Genomic DNA, 22,664 nt, shown 5'->3' on the forward strand with positions numbered 1-22,664 from the left:
GTGAATGAATATAATAGTAATTGCTTAATATATACTTATAGTTACTGTTTTATTGTCACAAACAATTGATATGGCCAACAAAAATCTAGTGTGTGTATGGACCCTAAGGGCTTTGGTCTCAGGGTTTAACATAGTATGTTGTTTTATTATTATTTGTCCAGTTTTTTTTCTGTTTGTGAAAAGAATAACATTAAGTTGCCTTTTTTTTTGTACTAACTTTATTTATTTTATTTTTTTTTACTTTTACAGAGATACCAGATATTGTGAATTCAAAACATCTTAAAACTTTCAGGTACTTTTTTAGCTTTGTTCTATGCATCTGTATTTCACTTGTGTAGCTGTCAACATGGTACATTGGGAGGACTGTCAGGGCTTTTATTATCCTTTGGTTAAATGGGGTAAATTCTACAATGAATCGCCATGAAAGCAGGTGCACGATTGGTACAGTAAAAGTGCTGACGTTTCCATTACCATTATCCAGGGCAAGGGTTAACATATTGCTCTTAGTAGGAGGGGCAGTAATGATACAAGGAGGTTTCTGTGGGAATCATATATAGTGTGCCCAGTGAAAAAGAGCTGGTGTTTGGTTAGTAGGAGGAACAAAATTCTAGGATAAGTTTTCAGTAGCCCAGAGAGAGAATACAGGGTACATTAAGTATAATTGGGGCTTTGTGGGTGAATGGGAGTTCTGATTCCTGCTGCCATCCTGCACCTCTCGTAGCAGAGAGGGGGCACAAATTCCACCCCACCTGGGTCCCAGCACTTCTTCTGGTCCCATATTACTCTGGGCATCTCTAGTGGTAGTTACACCAAAGCTTTGTACTGTTTTAAAGACTGCTATTAATGTACAAAATAATGAGCCCTGTATTAACCAGGGTTATAATTATATGCATGCAATACAGTCCATCCACATAACCACAATGTATGAATGATTGTTTTCAGTGGAGTGATTCACCTTTTGAGATGTGTGTCATGCACAGATGGTATCTGTATAAGTCTGTTGTCCTTTAGAATATGGCAGAAGCATGTCAATTACAGAAGTCAAGTGATTTATTTGCCCTATTAATATTATTAAAACAGTAGAATTTTCTACATCCTTATGTCCCTCGTTGTAAAATCAGTATTTCTCCCTGCAACCTTGCAAATTCATCCATTAATGCTTGGTAAACTGGGAAAAGGCAGCATTTGACTCCTCATTTAGTGATGACACCCACTATTCACTAAACATCATTACTATTCCTTAGGAGGTCTCAAAAATAGGAAGCCAGCAATATATTTCCTGTTAATGTTGATCATTTCTGGGCCATGAAGCGAACTTTCTGACATTTTACGATTAAAAAATACTGAAATGTAGGAATAGTTATTATTCTCTTTAAAGAACTACTTTCAAAATAAAAACACATAAGACCTTAGTTGTGAAATTATCTTTCACTTGCACACGGAGGTCATACAGGGCATATTGCTTTAGAAATTACATTTAGGAATACAGTATATAGCTCCATTCACTTGCATAATAAGTAGAAGATGCATTTTTTTCTTTGTAAAGTATGCTATTTTCATTTGATCGTCTCTTCCTTGGTATATGCTACCATTGATTATGTGATTCCTTTTGATATTATAGATCAGCAGTGCTCATTCTTAACTTTTGAAACCACTGCATAATTGCAGTAATTTTTAAACAATTAGGCAATTTTTAGCGACATATGTGCTCTGATGTTTCCTTTTGGGATATTGCATTCACAAATTAATTGGCTCTTTTTGGTCCATCTTGACATCTTCAGCACCATAGGTACTGGTGACAAGTCTTTTGTTACTTGTCTGACAGAATTAAACCCTTTTGCTTGTCTGAACAATGCTTTGAAAAACCCAATAAAAACATGAGATCGAATGCAATTGTCGGTGGATACTCAAGGATCTCAGAAGCATCTCAAACTGATTCCAAGCCCAAAGGGAGATTTTATCTGACAAATCAAACTCTTTTACCGATAGCTGTGTAGTGTGAGAGTGTAATAGTATATATTTGAAATAAGAAATAATAGGAAAATATATCTGACAGAATACATAAAATAAAACAAAGCTTTTGGAATTTTTACGTAACAGGCATTTTACTTTTCTCTAATTTTTTCTAAGGCAGTAAAGCATTACTATTTTTTTCCCTACTACACAAGGTACATTTCAGTAATGAAGATGCATTTTATACACTTGTATTTTATATGATTTATAAATAAATGCACCACTTTGGCCTGTTGTAGAATTTTAGGCACTGAAGGTATGTCTGATTGATGAACCATTTTCTAGATTTCCTCAGGGCAGCTCTGTGCAGTTCTGATAAATTAACAAACTCCTTCTCTCCTTCATCTTCTTTTTTCCCATTGTTCTCTTTTGCTTCACTTTTCAGAGAATGGGATTTGGATCTGAAGAAGCTGCCAAATATTAAAATGCGCAAATTCTCTGTTAGCGATTCACTTCCTAAGAGCGAGGGCGATCTTGCAGCCAAAGATGATAAAGAGGAAGAAAACCTGGAAAATGAAGACAAGTCTTCTCTCGAGTCAGACAGTGCAGACGAGTGAAGTGTACCGAGAGACTGTTCAAATGAAAATAGCAAAACTACATAGAAATGTCTTGGAAAGCAATATTTCCAAACTTTGAATGTGAAATGAGGAATGTTGTTTGGTATTTGACATATCTTTTGTAAGTGTTATTCGTAACAGAAATTCAAATACCTAATCTTTGCAAGATCATTTGATGTTAATAACCCAGATTGGTTGGAGTTGTTCTTACAGGATCCAAGAGGGAGGGAGGGAGTTTTTTTCTGATGTTTCATGAAACCTAGCTCTGTATGTCTCAAGTGAGATGATTAACTAAAGAGTGAGCACATTTCAATAAGTGTTAGATGCACTTGATGTGCTACAGATAATTGCTGTCTTGAACTAAAGACTGTGGATGAATTTTAATCATTTTCCCTGTGAATACAAATATATATATATGGTATATATATATATACCAGGAATGTGTCTTCTTTTCTTTTCTAGGTGTGTGTTTTATGGTCAACAAAACTGGTATCACTAGTGTAGACACATAGAAGGGTAATGGCAGGAAAAAAAGGCAATTGAGCACCCAGTCTGCCTGTCTTTTTTTTTGTTTCCTTTTTTTTTACTGAGTTTAGATCTGTGATAGCCCTAAGTACGGTAAATGTACTTTCTTTTATCTGACTATTTTTACTGAAAGTCAGTTACAAGTATTAAATGTTCTCCATTGGACAGGACTTACAGTATGTATTCTCGAACAGACTATTTGTCTGATTTACTAAATGGAAAAGCACTAATAGTGCAAAATATCACTCGATTCAAATAAGATTTAAAAAATGATTTCATGTGCATTAGTATGATATGAAGTTGCCCACAAACTTCTGATATTAGTTTTTTTTCGGGTGAATGTTTTCCCTGAGGAGTGTGCAAACTTTTTTAAATGCTTATAGGCCATTAAGTGCTCAAAAAACAAATAGAGAGAGAATGTTGGTCCTTAATTATTGTAGCTAAGAAAAGAGTGATCAGTTGCCATTGCAACTAGGAGTTCTTTGATTTATTGCTGGCCAGAAAAATGTGACCCATTACAAAAAAATAATTGTTGTCAGTTAAACTGACTTGAGAGTCACAAACTGCTCATTGTTCGAGGTACCCTGGGGTTCCAAGGAAACCTGATTTAGAAACACTTGTCTAGATAGTTGTACAGGCTCCTTTCCTGTATTTCAATTGTTAATTTTGATTTCATAGCACAACATAAGTGTAGTAGTAGAATATTCTGCAAGTCTGCATAATTTCTGACCTCATCCTGCATGATTTAGCAGTTATCCCCACAGATAGTCTTTGGTCCACCTTTTCCATTCAATTTGTATCGGTTTTCCAAATTAATATTTAGTCATTACTAGAAAAGTAATTATTAAGAAGAACAAACACAGCCTTCTTAGGAATTACAACTCTGTCGTGTAAGCCTGACATCCAATCCTTAGAGCATTTTGATATTTGATTCCTCCCATGAACCCTATCAATCCCCTCCTACCAGCCATGATCTGCCTGCATTTCATAGTCTGCTTTGACATCTCTGGGTGTAAAATAAGGTATGTAATAAAAAAAAGGAATGGTGTGTGTGTGTGTATATGTATGTATGTATATGTGTGTGTGTGTATGTGTATATATACACACACACACACACACACACAAGGTATTCAGACCCCCTTTACTTTTCATTTTTGTTAAGTTGCAAACTGATGCTACAATTGTTTGTTAGACAATATATTAAAAAGAATAAAAAAAAAAACTTAAATATCACATTTACAAAAGTATTTAGACATTTGCAAACAACAAAGCTCAGGTGCCTCCCATTTCTCTTGATCACTACTGAGATGTTTATGCACCTTTGGATTTGAGTTTATTTGTGGTAAATTTAATTGTACACCTCTATAGAAGGTCTCAGCTAACAATACGTATATAGCAAAAACTATGCTATAAGGTCGGAGGAACTGCCTGCAGAGCTCAAAGACAGGATTGTTGCACAGGGGGAGGTTAAAAGGTAGAAAAAAAAAATGCTGCAATAAAGGTTACCAAGAGTACAGAGAAGGCCTCCATAATTCTCAAATAAAGAATCGTGGCATGACTCTTCCAAGGGCTTGTTGTCCTGTCAATCGAGGGAGAAGGACCTTAATGAGAGAGGTCACCAAAATCCCAATGGTCTCCTGTGTGGATTTGGGACTAAGTTCCAGAAGCACACCCATAACTGCAGCCCTCCACTGATCTGGACTATGGCTGAGTAGCAAGACCGAAGCCTCTCATCAGTGCAAAACACATGAAAGCCTACTTGGAGTTTTCAAAAAAGCATCTGAAGGTGTCTCAGACTGGGAAACAAGATTGAACTGTTTAGCCTCAATTCTAAATGTATGTTTGGACGAAACCAGGCAGCGCTCATCATCCGTACAATACCATCACTGTGGTTGCAGCATCATGTTGTGGGGGTGTTTTTCAGCAGCAGGGTCTGGGGGATTGGAGAGTTGGGAGGAAGCTGAATGGAGCAAAATACAAAGATATAATCAATGGCAAGCTGTTTCACAGTGCTCAGGCCCTCAGGCTGGACCAAAGGTTCACCTCCAACATGACAATGACCCAAAGCACATAGTGAAGACAACAAATGATTGGCTTGGGGACAACTTTGTGAATGTCCTAGAGTCCCCCCGACTTAAACCTTAATAAAAATATTTGCAGAACATCTCTGGAGCTAGTAATTATTAGTAAGAGGATAGCCCAAATACCAAACAGTGGATAAAAGAATAAAGTAATACTGGAGCGTTTTGAACTGTATTTGTTTTGAGAAAGGGAAAATAAGGAGAGAAATGGAAATAAGTACTTTGAGATGAAACCAGTTTAAGCTAGCCTGACAACGTTTTGATTTATTGAACCTGTTCACTGATAAATGCGCATCCTAACTGTTCCTGTAAAAAAAAAAAACTGTACATTTCTGGTGTTATTTTCAGCTTCATTGTTTGTCACTTAACATGGAAATAGATCTAATATGCTAACCTAAATAATTTTTATAAACAATTTGCAATGCATAAGCATTTATTTGATATATTTTTTGGAAAAAAAAAAAAAAAACCCTAAAAAAAAATGTCACTTTCCAGGCCCTGTGTTGATAACAGCTGTGGATTACTTTCCTAATTCAATGGCCCTTGGTATTTACTCAGCAATTTCTCAGTCCTGTGATTTGAGTGATTAGGAAAACTGGGTTGAGCACCAAAAGCTACAACTTATGTACATAGGTTTCTGGGCATCTTCCTGTTTTTATTCCTTGGTTTTCCACTGGCTGTTCCTGTGGAAGAAAAAAACACTGTGGATCTAAGTGCTGGCATCATCGCCTGGGACAGGGGTCTGCAACCTGCGGCTCCGGAGCCGCATGTGGCTCTTCAGCCTCCTTGTTGTGGCTCCCTTCGGCTGCCACGGGGAGATCTCTGATGGGGGATCCCCTTCCTCCCAAGACACTGCGGATGAGGGGGATTCCCTATCCTGTGTTCTAATGAAAAAAATCTACCAGTGAAATAAATCTACCACGGGGCGTGTACAAATGGGTGTGTACAATGACACCCCCCTCCTTTGAACCCCAATTCCTCTGGAATGGGGAGATGTACAAAACCAAAAATGTAGGTGCAAGTGGGGGACACCTGTGACTAACACCCCCTAAAATTTAATTGTTAGGCTATCATCAGAACATAAAGAACTCTGCCCATCAAAAAAATCTACCGTTACACATTGCTGGAGGCACCTGAACCCCAATTTCTCTGGAACAGGAAGGGGGTACAGGTGAACAAAATTAGAGGTGCAAGTGGGGGACACCTGTGGCTAACACCTCCTAAAAACTCCACCCATCAAAAAAAACCCTACCCTGTTACACATTGTTGGAGGCTTCTAGCACCTAAACCCCAATTTATCTGGAAACGGGGGTACAGGTGAAAAAAATTTGAGGTGCAAGTACAGGACACCTGTGGCTAACACCTCCGAAAAATTCATAAAAACTCTGCCTATCAAAAAAATCTACCCTGTTACACATTGCTGGAAGCATCTAGCATCTGAACCCCAATTTCTCTGGAACGGGGGGGGGGGGGAGGCGGTACAGGTGACCAAAATAGAGGTGCAAGTGGAGGACACTTATGGCTAACACCACCTACAATTGAATCGCTAAGGCATCGTCAGAAAATAAAGAACTCTGCCCATCAAAATAATCTACCCTGTTACACATTGCTGGAGGCTTCTAGCACCTGAACCCCAATTGCTCAAGATTGGGGGGTACAGGTGAACAAAATTAAAGCTGCAAATGAGGGACACCTGTGGCTAACACCCCTTAAAATTTCATCGCTAAGGCATCGTCAGAACATAAAGAACTCTGCCCATCAAAAAAATCTACCGTTACGTTAGAAGCCTCCAGCTTCTAATGTAACAGGATGATACGTTAGAAGCTGGAGGCTTCTAGGGGCATAGTTCAGTGTTTAATTTATTTCAAAGTAGGCCTACACATGCACACTTGTTGTAACAGGTAAAATTAAAAAAATATTAAAAGTTTATAAACTGTGTTATGTTTTGCGGCTACAGACTATTTTTCTTTAGTGGAAGAGGAGGCAAAATGGCTCTTTTGATAGTAAAGGTTGCTGACCCCTGGCCTGGGAGAATGTTGCATGGCAACAATGACAGCTTGGATGTGACAATCTAATGGTATTTTGCATTGTTTTGTCTACCATTCTAGTTTCCTCCATTCTAAAAGTGCTGGCCATTTTCCTTTATTTATACAGTACCACCTTATGTCAAGAATCCAATATTCCCTCTGACAACTTGGGCAATATAGCTCAGATCCCCCTCAGTTGTAGACCTCCCTATATGCAGACCCCTGATATTCTAAGACCCCTTCAGTGTCAGATCCTCCCCCAAATGTGAGAGTCCTCCTTCAGAGCTAAACCACCTTAGCGCAGAATCCTCTCAGGACGTACCCTCAACCTTTTTCTCCATTCTCACATGTACATTCAGATGTCCAGGGTGGCTGACAGGGCTGGGCCAGCAGAATGGGCAAAGATTGACAAGTGGGTAATGCTACCCAGGCCCAGGGGTGGGCTAAGGACCTTATCACACCCACAGGTACTAACTAGCACTGCTGCTTGCTGTGAGTCTGCTTGCAGGGCCCAGACTTGCCCATCCTGTCAATTTCCACCCATCCTGCCATCCCACAGCAATGGAGGGCTCCATGGGCCTTCCAGGAGCAGGGGCCCAGTTACCATTGTGACTACTGTGAATTGTGCTGGTAAGCCATTGGACCACTTGTTCTGTTACCCTTGCGTTACCCCATATTGCAAATAAAGGCTTTTGCTTCAATCTGGCTATTCTTTCCTGCTGCCTGTCCTGACTTCACTCTTGGTATTAAATCTGTTATTGCTGGTCTTCTCTGTGCCTTGCCCAGCTGCTTTCTGTGCTTCCTGAATGGAATACCTTGTATTCCAGTAATTCATTTTATTATTCCTTGCATGGTGCTTTTGTAGAGTTCTAGGGATGTGCTTAGACTTTCCACCTTTTTTTGTGGCCATTTTCCTTTTTATTTACTGCACATACAACACAGTGTGAACCTAAAGCATTACACCTATTAAACTGTAGACCCGAAACAATCTATTATATATACTGGATAGTTACAGTGTTGTTAGCAGGAGTAGATGTTCAGTGAGCATACAAGCCAAGGATATAATTATATTGTCTTCCTTATTCTTGTCATAGTGTGCGCTGCAGGTTACAAGGTGTATTGTCTGATTACATATTGGAGGACAGAGGTGACCTATGTGTCACCTCCATCTGTGCGATATAAAATCAGAATGTGTCAGAGCACAGCAGTATCATTTATCTTTGTGTTCTCCAAAAGCATTGACAAAATGTGTATATTCTTTCTTACAAAATATAGAAAATGTGAATATATATATCCTTCTCCCCATGACTAAAGATAATTGAAGACTAAATGCCAAGACCACATTGAGCATCTCTCATTTTCCAAAGCGTACCTAAACTCAGAATTTTCTCTTTACATAAAGGGTAGACAACCCTTTCATGTAAGGTAACAATTCTGTTTGTTTGTGTTTTTTTTTAAGTGCAACACACTTTTTTTATTTTTTTTATTTTTTTTTTTTTAATAAAGGTGCAGCCCTGCCCTCCTAATTCTGAATGGGAGCGCAGAGCCTCCCGGATACCTCCTTCCCGGGAGGCTCTTGGCTGCTCCTTCTGCGCATGCCTGAGCAAAAAAAGATTCCTTTCGCCAAAAGGGAAAGAAATTGTCGATCTGCGCATGCTTGTTTTTTCCATCTATGTTACCCGATTCTGCACCTGCGTCAGGAAGAAGAACAGAGTGACTCCTAGTACGCCGGCCGACGCTGAACCCGATGGAAGAACCCCCCAAATGGATCGACTGCTCTGCGAATTGAAGGTAAGCGTATTTTTTTTTTTGGCTTTGCTTTACCTATATAGGATGACAAATGGGAAAAACACATTTTTGAGTTAAAAGGGCGTTGGGAATACAGGGAGAACTGGTTATGTATGATGCTTATATTTGCAGTTGAAACTAAGCTTTTGATGAGTAAAATGCAGAAACAAATTAACCAAAGTAAAAAAAAAAGTTAAAATAATATTTAAAAGATCCATTCAATGCATGAGTAGCAAATGACCAACAAGATCATCTCCTTCCTCAGTGCCTGCAATGCTCCCACTTCCTATATTATGGGGTTAAGAACCTAACTTAGTCCTCACTAGCCAAAAGTTCGGCTTAGGGGACACGAAATGTTGGGGTCAGGCTTCTGACTCATTAATTAATGTAGAAAATTTTAGCTCGCCAAAGTTTTTGGGCATCAAAGGAGTTGAAGATCAAAAGAAGATCAAAAGAAGAGAACCTGTGCAGACACCCCATGTGCAGATATGGCTGAACTATAGGATTAGAAAAACATTACATTTTGGATTTCATTCATTCGTCTTTTTTTAGGGAAAGTGTTTGATGTTTGGGCAGGAGGGGAGTCAAGGTTAGTGATTTGCAGCATAGGGACAGGATAGCTGAAACTTTTATGCTTGTTCTTCAACTCAAAAAATACCATATATTTTTTTAATGGGAACAATCTATGCAAACTTACTTTGTAGCACAGTAAATAAAACAAACTTGCTCTTTATATTTAACAAACTAGTAACCCTAAAGTCATGCATATTTTTAAAAAAGAAAACAAAAAAACAGCCCCATCATTTGTTAAAGTGTCTGAAAATTAAAAATCCTGTAATATTCCTATTTCTGTCTGTGCCTCTGCTGAGGAGAGTCACCCTTTCTCTCTGTTCCTGTGATCATTGTAATCACAATTGAAACTGAGGGAAAATCCAAGATTTTGAGATGTGTAAAGTACATTTCAAGATTACACGTGTTTTCTAGATTCAGCATGTGTGTTAAACTTATTCTAAAAAGGAAAACTGAAATCCACAGTTTTTTTTTCGACTTTGTGCCCCCGAAACCTTTTCTCTAATTGGCAACTACTTTTTCAATTCTTCATCCTTTATTCAAAAATACCATTCCTCACATTTCTGTAAAAATTCTTGTAAACTTTAGTAATTCTTGCCAAACCAAAACTTTGTCAAGAATCTCCTGGGACTTGGCTTGAGAACCACTTAGTAAATATTTTCTCACTAGCTATAGCACGATTCTGTTGAAGATAGAACCAAACAGAGCTTAATGCAAGCTCCAATTTAAACCAAGGTCCCCAAGGTAAATTTGAATTTTATATAGAAATAAAAGCAATATAATATGTTTGAATAACAGATGTCTCCAAATTGTTCATTTGTACATGTATTTTTAAAATCGGTGATCACTGCTTTTAAGAGAATTTCCTAGAAAATAAGAAAATGTAGTTATGTTGTAAAAAGTAAATGTAATAAACATTGTTAAAAATAATTTGAAAATTTAGTAGCTAAATTAGTAAAAATGTTATTGTCAGGTTACCCTACGCATAATAATTTACCTCATACACATACTGATGGTGTAAATCAGCATCAGTGGTCTTTGATCAAAAAGAACCAATGTTTGAACATTTTACTTTGGTGATACTGAAGAGCTCACTACCGCCCTTATTCATTCCCTAAAGGTGGCCACGTGTATGATCTCCCGCAGGCATGAGTCATGGGTGTGGGGAAACATCAAGAGCATTGCAGAATTTCCTTTTATGTAGTTGGTGTGTATGTATATATATATATATATATATATATGTATGTAGTTCATACTTGATCATTAGAAAGCAGGTCTGCTTTAAAAAATGCAAGAGATCCCCCAAATGGCAACACTCTTGTATATCTTTAGCCCCCTTTAATCCCTCCCCCTAGTACTTTCAAAAATATATTATATATATAAATGGCCTTTTGCTGTGTGCTCTGTAGCCTTTATTACTGTGTCAGATTTTAACCCAAACATAAATGATTAGAGAGCTTAAATATAGGCACTGTAATGTACAGAATTTCCTCTTCATGAACAAATGCATTTGACAAAGTTGCAGATAAAGAATAGGAAACCTTTTTATTTAGCATCATGGAAGTACCCTAACCCTCTCCTATTTATAGCACTGCTAAGGCTGATATATGGGTTAACCTAAAATAGTAGAAAATGTTCCTGTTACTGTGTTCAGTTACATATAAAAATAACCCCTGAACACTTGAGAAAAAAAATGTATTTTTATATGACCTATGGCATCATAGAAAACCTCCTATGAAGTCATGTGACAAGCAGGAAAGCAAAATGTCTTTTACTGTATTCCAAATTTAATTAACTAGATTTTATTTTCCACTGCTAAAATGTTCAGCCATTCCATCAAAATGGATCATGTAATTACTTACAGGGCATCAGTACACTGATTGAACATTGCAAGAACAAAGCACTACAAAATATGATCCTGCTATATGAATAGAAAATCATTTTCAATTTGTATTTAACTTTGTCTGTTTTGACACTTTACTGGATTACTTCTGCACAATTTCTCTATAAATATTACACACATACACGTCTTCAAATCAAACATTGAATTATGTGGATTCAACACAATATAAACAACATGCAGACATAGAGAAGAGTCTTATTTGTTGTTTGGCCAAATAATGTAGAAAATAGATGTTCTAAACAACTTTGACTATGCAGTGATTGTTGGTTACAGATGTAGTTGCTGAAACATCTCTAAATCTGATACTGCTAAGTAAGGAAGAGTCCTCTGGAGATACGATTTGTATTAAAGAGCCAGTTATTGAAATTTGTATATATGATTTTATATATATATATATATATATATATATATATATATATATATATATATATAAATTATCCAACATGTAAACTGCATGAACATATGTACATATAGCGGTAATCCCCAGTCACACTCGGGGTAGCTTTAGAAGCCCCCTTACCTTTGCCCCGCGCTCCTGCGGCGATTGGATGGTCCCGCTGTGATGCCAGGGTGCCGGTCCGTCGGGGGGAGTGGCCAGGCGGGAAATTTAAAAGCAGATTACTGAGTAATCTTCTTTTAAATACCACCCGGGTCCCGGCCACGCCGCTGCTCGCATCAGCAGTGAGATGTGAAGCACAATGCAGAAGTCCTGCAGAGCAGCAGCTCCAGCGTCGGGGTAAGGCGGACGGGACATCCCCACTCATATCACCCGGGAGGATGTCATCTTCTGGGTGATGTGAGTGGTGATGTATGGGGGTGTGTCCGGGCAGGAAATTTAAAAGCAGATTACAATGTAATCTGCTTTTAAATGGTTTTTACAGTACAAAAACACCGCACAACATGAAATAAAAATAAAAGTACATTTTTAATTTTTATATTTTATTTTAAGATTACATTGTTGTCTATTATTTCATTATTTTTTAAAATTATTTAAAATTATGTATTATATCATAAATTATGATTATAATATAATAAATAAATATAATTATCATTCCCGGGAGTTCATCCTAAGAATTACAGGCCCACAATATAAACAAAAATTTCTATCCAAAAAAACTGGGATCACTTTTTGCATAAAAAAACTGACAGAATTAGAACGCTAGGGGGGTTAATTTAGTTTATAAAATATTATTTTATGTCCAAAAAACAAAAGTAATGTTACAAAAACAAAAGTCCTTGAAATATTTAGCCTCCTGACTAAAATAGATTACCTGTCTTGCTTTAATCCAGTGCTTCTCTCTTCACAAATCAAAAATCCAGATAGTGGCTCACACAGTCACACAGCCCTCCTGCTTAGCACCAGGTGTGCTTTGTAGGCTTATGTGCCGTGGAAAATGTGGGACCTGGAATTGGAAAGCTGCCCCACCGTGCTCTTACAGATTCCCGGTGAAACCAGAACCAGCAGACTAGAGCTTCCCTGCAAACAATACTCTGCTGGTTACACTTCAGTACTAAAACTTGAGATACCGAGGTCCCACATACTGTCCATCCAGAATTTTTTCTAGTAACACGGGTGCTGTCTTTGTCCCTGTGTTACAAAGGAACCACTCTTCCTTCTCCCAACTGCTGTTAGATCTCTCCACAGGTGCTCTATGGGATTTAGATCTGGACTCATTGCTGGCCACTACAGAACTCTCCAGAGCTTTATCTTAAACCATTTCAGGGTGCTTTAAGTATGCTTTGGGTCCTGTTGTAAGACCCATGACCCCCAGCTGAGACCCAGTTTTATTACATTGAGCCTTACATTGTGCCCCAGAATTCTTTGGTAGTCTTTAGATTTTATATTACCATGCAAACATTCAAGACTACCAATGCCTGAAGCAGCAAAGCAACCCCAAAACATCAGTTAACCCCCTACATGTAGGGACTGTTCTTTTCTTTGACAGCGTCTTATTGTTTTTTGTAAACAGTGGAATGATGTGCATTACCAGAAAGCTGTATTTTTGTCACATCTGTCCAGAGGACATTCTCTCAGAAGGATTGTCACTTGCATGGAATATATGGCACTTTACAAAACCTTTAAAAATGAATGTCTGAATAGAAATTTGTGTATTTTGGACATGTCCATGTGTTGCCCAAACACTTTCTTTTTGATCCTAATAAATGTTTGCTGTGAATCATTTAAATTGTTGCTTAAAAAAAAAAAAACATAAGGTAATGAGACAAAATGGCATTTCTCTCTGCATGTCATCGAACACAAACTCATTGCTGTTCTTTAAACTGTTTGAGATTATCTCTGCAATTTAATTGGTTTTAGGTTTTGTGTGCTTTAGATTTAAAAATACACAGAAAGTGAATGACTATATTATCTTCATATTTGCTGTCACAGGTTGCAATTTTTTTCACAGTTCTCAATTTTCCATGGTCATCTATTGTCCAATGTTATGGATTTATCAAACATTGTTTTTATATATAAACTATCAGGAAGGGAACATCAGTATGCACTGAAGTCAATTAACTGTGCTAGGAAATGAGACCTTGAATGAAATGGTGCCAGCACAAATTTGCAGTCTTTGAGATATGTGGTTCATTTGCAAAAAGGCATTAAAAAGGTACTGTATGAGTCATGATTGTGCCAGAAACACAGGGCTTTTAATTTGAAATCCAAACCTGGTAATAAGACATTTTACTGCTCATTTTAAAGAAAACTTGTACTATGTTTTTAAACAGCAAGTAATGCTGTTCATTTTAACCTTAAAAGTGTCACCCCCCTACCCGAATCCACTACAGCCTTCCTTCCTTCCTAAGTTTTCTGAAAGTCATTATTTATATTGTTTATCCTCCCCAGCGGTAACCTCGAGTGTGATTTGGGGTAAAAAAAGATGCTCGGGGTAGCTAAAACAATGAAACAAAAAAAAGATAAATCCGGACAGAAATGAACCACCCAGGAGGTTAAGCACGCCTTTTTCTTTCCTGTAAGGAACATGCATAATAGGGTACTTACTGATAGCACTGTAGTTCATGGACGTAAAGGGTACAGTTCCATTATGACTGTCATTGACTTTTGCCTATCTCTATGCATTTGCACTTTATCAGCCTAACCCTGAACTCTCTGTATCATTTCTGTCCCTGTCCTGAACTGTATACCATCTACATAAAACAGTAGGAGACAAATTTTTACACATTTTATGCATTTAAGAGTTCTGTACCGGGCTACATATCATCATGTTAAATAAATCTAAAGAAAATATTAATGGAGGGATAGCAAGTTTCTGTAAAGATCAAGTAACACTTAGCTTTCCTTGCAACCTTTTAATTAGTGGCTGTAGTGGTGCTACATATGAAACCATCTGTGCAATGCTTTTTGTAGTGCAATTTTTATTTTTCAGATTATTGCAAAGGATAAGTGACAGAATATGTAAAGCTCTTCTTTCAGGAACAGCTGTAAAATTACATTTTAAAAGCCCTTTTAGGACCTGTCTCAACAGGCTTTGGGCTTTCCTTCAGGTTAATGCCAGTTGCTTTTGATATCAGTTTGATTTGCTTTTAAGAAGTCTAAATCAGAAGTTATTACCAGGTGCATCTAACCTGCAGTCCATTTATTCTGCAGTTAGAGCTTCTCCTATGTTGCATCAACCTGTTTTAGGCTGCTTTTGCACTTATTTGTATAGTGAGAGAAGCAGTTTCAACTAAGTAAAAGTGGAACTAAACTCCATTTATAGTCACCTATCCCTGTTCTGTCGTCCATGCTGCTGTCTTCTTCCTTCTTCTCATCCTCGAACCGAATTTCAGCCATCTTGATTGAGATATAGGCTTCTCTTACAGGACAACAACTTAATGGTAAATTACAGCCTGGCATACCATACAATAAAAACCTGTCTTTCAACGCACCATTGCACAATGCCTTTGTCAGCACAATTTACAAATCACTTTACTGCATGTTAAAGCAAAAAATACTAAATTGAGTTTAATTCTTTGTGAACTGACATAGAAAATTAGGCTGTCAGTAAAATAGCTCCAGTGCAGGAAAAAACAAACATTCAATACCTTACTCTTTGTGAATTTAGTCTTTGTTACAAAGTATTGTCATTTGTATAAAAAACACAATTTCCCTTTATTACAGTATTGTTGGTAACAGCCATTATGTCTTCCTGCTTTGTGTACTTACAATTATATGGTTATTGTCTACGCTTGTACAGCACAGTGATCAGTGTAGCCCATTTCCATCTTGCAATCAGGCTCCAAAGGAAAGTACGTTTTTCGGTAGTTTTTTTTTTTTTTTTCAATGATTCTGTTCCTAAAAATAATAATGATACAGCAAGTCTATCAGAGGACAAATGTTAACTTTATTTTCTGTTTAGGCTCCATTACTTGCAATAGCCTTGGTGAGCCCCCTATCCTGGTAAGCCCGCGGCCAGTATTCCTTTGCTCCCTAAAATGACTCTACATTAGTAAAAATCTTTTTCTGCTTTTATAGAAACTGATCTTTGAGGTCATTGTGTTTACTGAGATGTGAATTTATTCCCATTTAATTTATCTTTGTGATAAAATATTTTATAACCTCATATAGTGTGAAATGTAATCACCCCTGTAGGCACTGTGCTAGCTCATTTGAATAATATATAATAGAATAAATGTGCAATGATTCTCTCAGATTAATGCCTTGACAATGAACAAACTCATTTTTGCAAGGAAATATCCATGCTGCTCTATTCTGAAATTGTTGGAAATTGTTTTGGTTGCTGCATTGTTATTTTTTATTTATTTATTTATTTTTTATAATTTTTTCCAACAATTTAAAAAAAGTATTTGGTAAAAAAATATTTTCATAGGGTTGAATTATTACAAGGTGGATGTATTATTGTTGGTTTTGTTTACTATTCTGGACCATTTGCCAAAATATTACCGTTCAGTTTTGCCTATTTAGCAAATTGGGACTATTTTGTGTATTTATGGTAGTTTAGTTTATTTAGTGGCCTTTTTTGTGTGTGTTTTATTGTTGTATACAGTCAATTTCGTTTTTGTCACCTATTTTCTTCCTCCTGTTGAAAAAGGTGACAAGGCTATTGGGGGCCTGCTGTATGTCACAAGAACAAGTCCATGACCCTGCACCTAGGAGGAAATTTCCAGACAAAAAAAGTCTGCTATTACAATACAAAAGATTTCTTAAGGGAACTGCACCCATTGTTAGAGATTATAACCATCATTCCTATCCCCATAAAATGTGCTCACACATCATCCACAAACTAATTAACACACAAAATCCCCTCTTATCAATGTAACTATTTATCGTTTCATCCCATGATCAGACCATGAATGACACTCTTCTCTCTATAAAACACATAGAGGCTTGTTCATTACGAGCTTTGCAAGATATTGACTCTGCACAGTAAATGATTCCCTTTGAATAGATTTTTCACTTGCCTCAACTTTTACACCATTACCTAATATAATAAACAAACTAGTAGTTCTGTCAAGGTCCTATAGGAATTTAAACTTTCCTTACCTGAACTTACTCAAGTCAACAGTAATTTTAAGGAAACAGACATACCATTTCTGAAAGATGAGAAAACTTTTAAGACCAATAAAGGAACCAGGAACTAATAAATTTACAATACAAATTGTCAACAAATCTGACAAATCATTATATAAGTACAAAAAAAAATCGGGGGAAAATTCATCCCTTGTGTTCACAGCATTTTTTGCAATTAATTCCTAAACTTAATAAAGATCTATACTTCCTTGATCAGTTACTGTCCTGTTTCTTTCCTAAACATAGGTAATAAGATTTTGACCAAGTATCTAGTAAGCAAAATAAACAATTTATATAAAAGGACTCTTACAAAAAAAAATGTGTTCCCTCTGTTTCCACTGCAGATAGTACCAGCCTAATAAAGAATTTCAGCCACCTAAGCTAATGTTGTACCAAGAAGACAAAGCAAAGCATATTAAAGGTTTCTGACAAACTTATATGGTCTGCCTGTTGTGGGGGGTTGGGGATTTGTGATCATTTCTTGCCTGGATACATGCACTCCAATCCAATCCCTGTGCAAAAGTAAAATATTATGACTTTGAATCTCTTTAATTTATTATTGCCCATGGCACCAGACAAGTTATCATCTTTCACCAATCACATTCATGTTAGCCTTGAAACTCCTGGCTGAATATATTCCAAATACGGTGAATAAAAATCACATAAACTGGCATAAAATCAACAAGCTTAGAATTTAAAACGAAATATGTTTGCTAATGCTATTTCTTTTCTTCATTCCCTGGATTTTCATACCTAATTTACTCTTGACCCTACAAAAATATTCCTCCAGACTAAAGGGTATCAGGCAAAATCAAGATATGAATAAAACATTGCTCTTTTCTACAATAGCCAACCTCTATTCTCTTGCTGGGGGCGACCACTAATCTCCACAAAGCTTACCCCACTTGATCAAACAGGTTAATAAAATCTTGACCCTACATAAATATTCTTTATTGTTTCCACATGACTAAAGGCCTAGTACTTCCTAATATACGCTATTACCATCTGACCACTTGCCAATATGATAGCACAGCATACACATGAGGCAGCAGAGGGAGCAAGTGTACAAGTCGCAATCTTCTAATGGATTCCCTACTTATTAATTCTATCTAATTCATTAATAGGAGTTGATGGCAAGATATAGACAAAGACAATACTATGCCTTGGATGATACAATTGATAAGTGGGGAATGCACTAAATTACTAGTAGAGGCGAGAGGAGACATCCTTGTCCCATTTGTATTGGAAAATGAATCGGAGAGGACTCCATTAGCTCATACCCTTGCTGTGGGGTTATAGTAAAGAGCCTTTATCCCATTAAGGAGCCTCGGCGGGGTACCTATATGTATAACCACTAGTTTGAGATAAGCCTAATCCACTAGATCAAATGCTTTCTCTGCATCTGCAGAGAGAAGCATCATAGGTATTTTGTTTGAGTGTACAAAATAATTATATTAAGCATGCGAACCATGTTGTCCCTGGCTTCGCGAAATGGTAGAAATCCGCTTTCATCAGTGTGTATCAAAGATTGCAGAACAGGAGTCAGCCTACAGGCTATGATACTAGAAAGAAAAGTTTTAAATCATTTTTCAATAGGGAAATGGGTCTATAACTCTCTCAGGATTGAGGGTTCTTATCTGGTTTGGCGATGACGGTATTATGAGTCGCCGGGGTGTCAACTGGCAGGGAGTCTAACTCCAGAATGGAGTTAAAGGCTGCCGGAAAAGGCTGAGCTAATTGGGTTTGAAAACTTTTGTGGTAGGCCATCTGGACCTGGGGCTTTGCCTGTCGCTGCCTTTGAAAGTGCCATTTGAAATTCTGGTAATGCAATTAGGGTATCTAAGGTTTCCAGAAAGTCTTCTGGGATAGTTGGGATGCCCGAGGATAATAAATATTCCCTAATTATCTCCACTGCTGGTGCCCGTGGAGCCAGGGAGTCTGTCGGGGATCTCAAATTGTATAACTTTTGCTAAAATTGGCAAAATGGGGCTTCTATGTCTTTGGAAGAACGATGAATCATACCTGCTGAAGAAGATATGCTTGGTATAAATTACTGGGACCTCTTCGCTCTAATAGTGCATGCTAAAGCTGCCCCACATTTATTTGCATACTCAGAGAAAAAGTCCCTACATTTGGACAGTTGTGTTTTCACCTTTTCATGATTTATAGAGGCTATTTGCTCACATATTCTATTTTTATGAGCTTCTAAGTCTGGTGTGTGGTGGTGCTTGGAATTTCTAACTTGTATAGCTCTTGCAGGAGACTGTTAAGCCTCGCTTGCCCTTCCTTCTTTGCCCTGTGACCCAATTGTAAAAAAAGGCCCTTTACAACACACTTATGGGCCTCCCAGACCACCATGGGATTTTGAACTGAAGAAGAGTTGTGTAAAAAAATACTCCCACAGCTTTCTTTCTACCAATAAACCAGTGTCCGGAGACTCCAAAAGATCCTCATTCAGTCTCCAAGCACATGGCCTGGGTATCTAGACATCTGATGCAGGAATTATAATGACCTGGGCATGGTCAGAGAAAGTGGCTGTACCTATTGAGCATGATTGAACAATCGAAAGCTTATCATGTTTTACTAAAAAAAGATCTTTATGGGAATATGTTTTGTGTACCGGAGAGTAAAAGGAGTAATCCCGTTCAGTAGGATGTTAAGTTAAATTAAGATAAATGTGTAGAAATATGTAACCTGGTGGGGGTAGGGGATGTTTAGAAGTAAATCAAAAGGGGGTAAAAAAAACACAGCTCCAACACTTCACTCTTGGAAGAAAAGCGCTTTATTGGGGGGGAAATAGAACAGGACAGCAGAGAGCAAGGTGCTCCCCGCGTTAGGCGGCATATTTTGGAACAAACTGTCTTATAATATAAACCAAAACAGACATCAATCTGTTATCATAGTATTGCCCCATCAAAAGGTACATCTTACAATCACAATACATTAGAACAACATGACTGTACAGCTTCAGTGCCACAATTCAAGTCTTGTAGCAAAAAAAAAAAAAAAACTGTTAGCTGTAGGAACCTTTGCTAACTATGAAAGCAGCATGGTAAGGGCACTTTGAAGGTAGAAGTGTAATCCACTGCCCCCCTGGTGGAGAAAAAAACTCCCACGTGCGTTTCAACGTACATCAAACCACGTGTTTGGAACCAGGTGTAAATGAAAATGTCCCCAAAAGTTAGAAAGCAGGAAGCATCCGTGCCCAGTGAAGGTAAGGGGACCTCACAGTAAATTAGGGGTATTATGTGCATCCTCTTGGTTGATTGAAGAACACCAACATTCCAAAAACTTCCTTCAACTTTCTGAAGGTGTGGCGGGGTTACTGGATTGTCTGTGAGGACTCATAGGTTGTTGCGGTGGTCTGGGGAAGTTGCGGCGAACAGAATTGCTCTGCGGTTGTTTCATATCTGTTGAGAATTCCAGCCAATTGGGTGTTGAAATAAAATCCACTCCAGAAAAGAAAACAACTCCAAGAGCTGAAAAGTGGTAGTGAAAAGGTACTTCCCCCTTTGAAAAATAGCAAGTGGAAAGGGTGACCTTATCTGACATATTAACTAAGTGAAGAAGGTCCAGGCGGGGACGTAATGTCCGCCGCATACGCAAGGTTTGCCTGGAAACATCTGGGAATATTTGGACATGCGCTCCATTTCTCCTCTCTGCCAGGCCTTCTTAAGAATCTCCTCTTTCTGTGTAAAATAACGCTCTCTGCACAGCACATCCCTTGGTTGGTTGTGTGAAGGGGCCCCCATATTACTCACTCTATGGACTCGATCCATTATTTCAGTGGTAGGTGAGCGATCCAGGAGGTCATTAAAAATGGCTGTCACTGTTGCACATAAATCAATCCCCGCTATTGCTTCTGGGATACCTCCTAATCTAATAATATTACGACGGCTACAGTTTTCCAGGTCATCTGAACATAATAGGAGTGAAATAAGCTGAGACTGCATTGTGGTAATAGTTGATTCCAGAGAGGCTGTTCTTTCTTCCAGCTTATTATGAGGATTCTCAGGTGGTTACTTTGGAATCAGTGGCAGTAATATGTTGTAGGATCTCCTCCAGCTTTTGTTGCATGGAGGTCTCCACACGGGTGAGCAGGCTTTCCAGGTCTGCTCCAGTAGGCAGGGAAGAGGGATTGTCCCTCAGAGAAGTTAGTTCAGTGTAAACAGCATAAACAGAGCTGCTCCTGTCATGGGGAACCCCCTCGATTGTCGGCCAGAGGCGATAGAAAGGGTGATGCTGGGCTAGCAGGAGTCTCCGGGGGTCTCACTAGAGCACGCTGCCCTCGCTGGATGATGATGCAGGCCATCTTGGATCGTGGCAGTCCCGGGGAATCAACGCTACTGGCGGGGAAAAACTGCAGCAAAGCTGGATTTCTCTGGTTACCGACCTACTTTGGTGTCTTCTTAGCTCAGGGAATCAGGATGGAGGTGTGTGAAATGTCTGTAGCGATGCCAGTCTGCAATCTAGCCACCAGCCACAGGGAGCTCAGTAAAAGCACGCCCTCACTCCATCGCGTGGCCGCGCCCCATACCATAATGAATTAAATTCCAAGAACAGTTAGGATGACAATTGTGGTGCCCCATGTAACGTCAGCAGCTCCATGTGTGCTGCTTGTTGTCTGGCAGGGCATTATTTAGGAGCAGGGTACAGGACAATTTGTAAAATAGTGGACCACCCTGGAAAATGTAGGACACCAGACAACTATATCTTGCTCCAAACTGGCACTTGTTAACTGGTTTTAAAATATATATTGTTTGAAATACCTAAAAAGAAACCAAAAGAGTTTTTGAAATTACTTATAACAAATTCATATCCTACAGGTTGATTGAAGGCGTAATGGAGTTCATTATTTTGCCTAATAAATTCAAATAGGATCAAAGTACTCCTGGCCACTATAAGAAAGAGCTATTGGGAGACAAACATATGGCTTCTAATTTAATCTAAAGCAAAGTTCCTCATGTCTCACAAAACCTTCCTCTAGTGACGGCCAGGATCTGTTTCTTCAGCAGCACATGGATGCAGGGCTGTTAGTCCTAATAACATAATAATAAAACAACATATTATTTCACAATTTGTTCAGACACCCCTGCTAGAGCCTAAGCCACTAATGATTAGGTTTCAGATTCCTTATTGTGTTTTTAATAAAAATATATATTGTGATTTCTCCATGGTAGTGCTGGGTGTGATGTAGCAAGCCATAGTGCAAGATACCTAAGCAAAGTCTGCAAATAGCTATTAATAACTATATAATGGTTCTTATAGGAAAATAATATGAAAAAAAACTGCAGAACTATCAGACAAAGATGATGACGTTGGTTCATTCACAAATTTTATGTTAAAAAAATGCTTTTGTTGATGTTTTTCTTACAATATTTAATATTACAAAACATTGCACTTTACATTATTTATCAAACACAATAATTTGTGTCATTGGAGGATTACTGAGGACAATTGGTTCCCTGTTAAAACAAAAACTACACAGGGTTTTAATAAATATAATTTGCAAAACTATTTTTTTGTTTGCTTTGTGTCGAAAGAAACCATCTGAAATCCAAAATGGTTAACATAGTTCTTGGAACTAAATAAGAAAATAATAAATAAGAAAGTGTAGCAAACACAATAGGCTACCTCACTGGGTCTTTAAACTACAGTATAATACAG

The 22,664-nt window shown here is 37.9% G+C and overlaps 1 protein-coding gene across 2 annotated transcripts in view; it reads left to right on the forward strand.

The window, feature by feature from the left end:
• TMA16 (translation machinery associated 16 homolog) overlaps window positions 1–22,664 on the forward strand; it is a 56,218-nt gene that overhangs the window by 28,363 nt on the left and 5,191 nt on the right. The window contains exons 6-7 of one of the 2 annotated variants that reach the window (XM_072406004.1): window positions 250–292; window positions 2,399–3,006. In XM_072406004.1, coding sequence (XP_072262105.1) covers window positions 250–292; window positions 2,399–2,570 — 215 coding nt within the window. In that variant the 3' untranslated portion in view covers window positions 2,571–3,006. Of the gene's footprint in view, window positions 1–249; window positions 293–2,398; window positions 3,007–22,664 lie in introns of those variants that run through there. The other variant, XM_072406005.1, reaches the window with a different exon arrangement.

The sequence above is a fragment of the Pyxicephalus adspersus genome, chromosome 3, assembly GCF_032062135.1.
Source record: "Pyxicephalus adspersus chromosome 3, UCB_Pads_2.0, whole genome shotgun sequence".
In the NCBI taxonomy this organism is placed as follows: domain Eukaryota; kingdom Metazoa; phylum Chordata; class Amphibia; order Anura; family Pyxicephalidae; genus Pyxicephalus; species Pyxicephalus adspersus.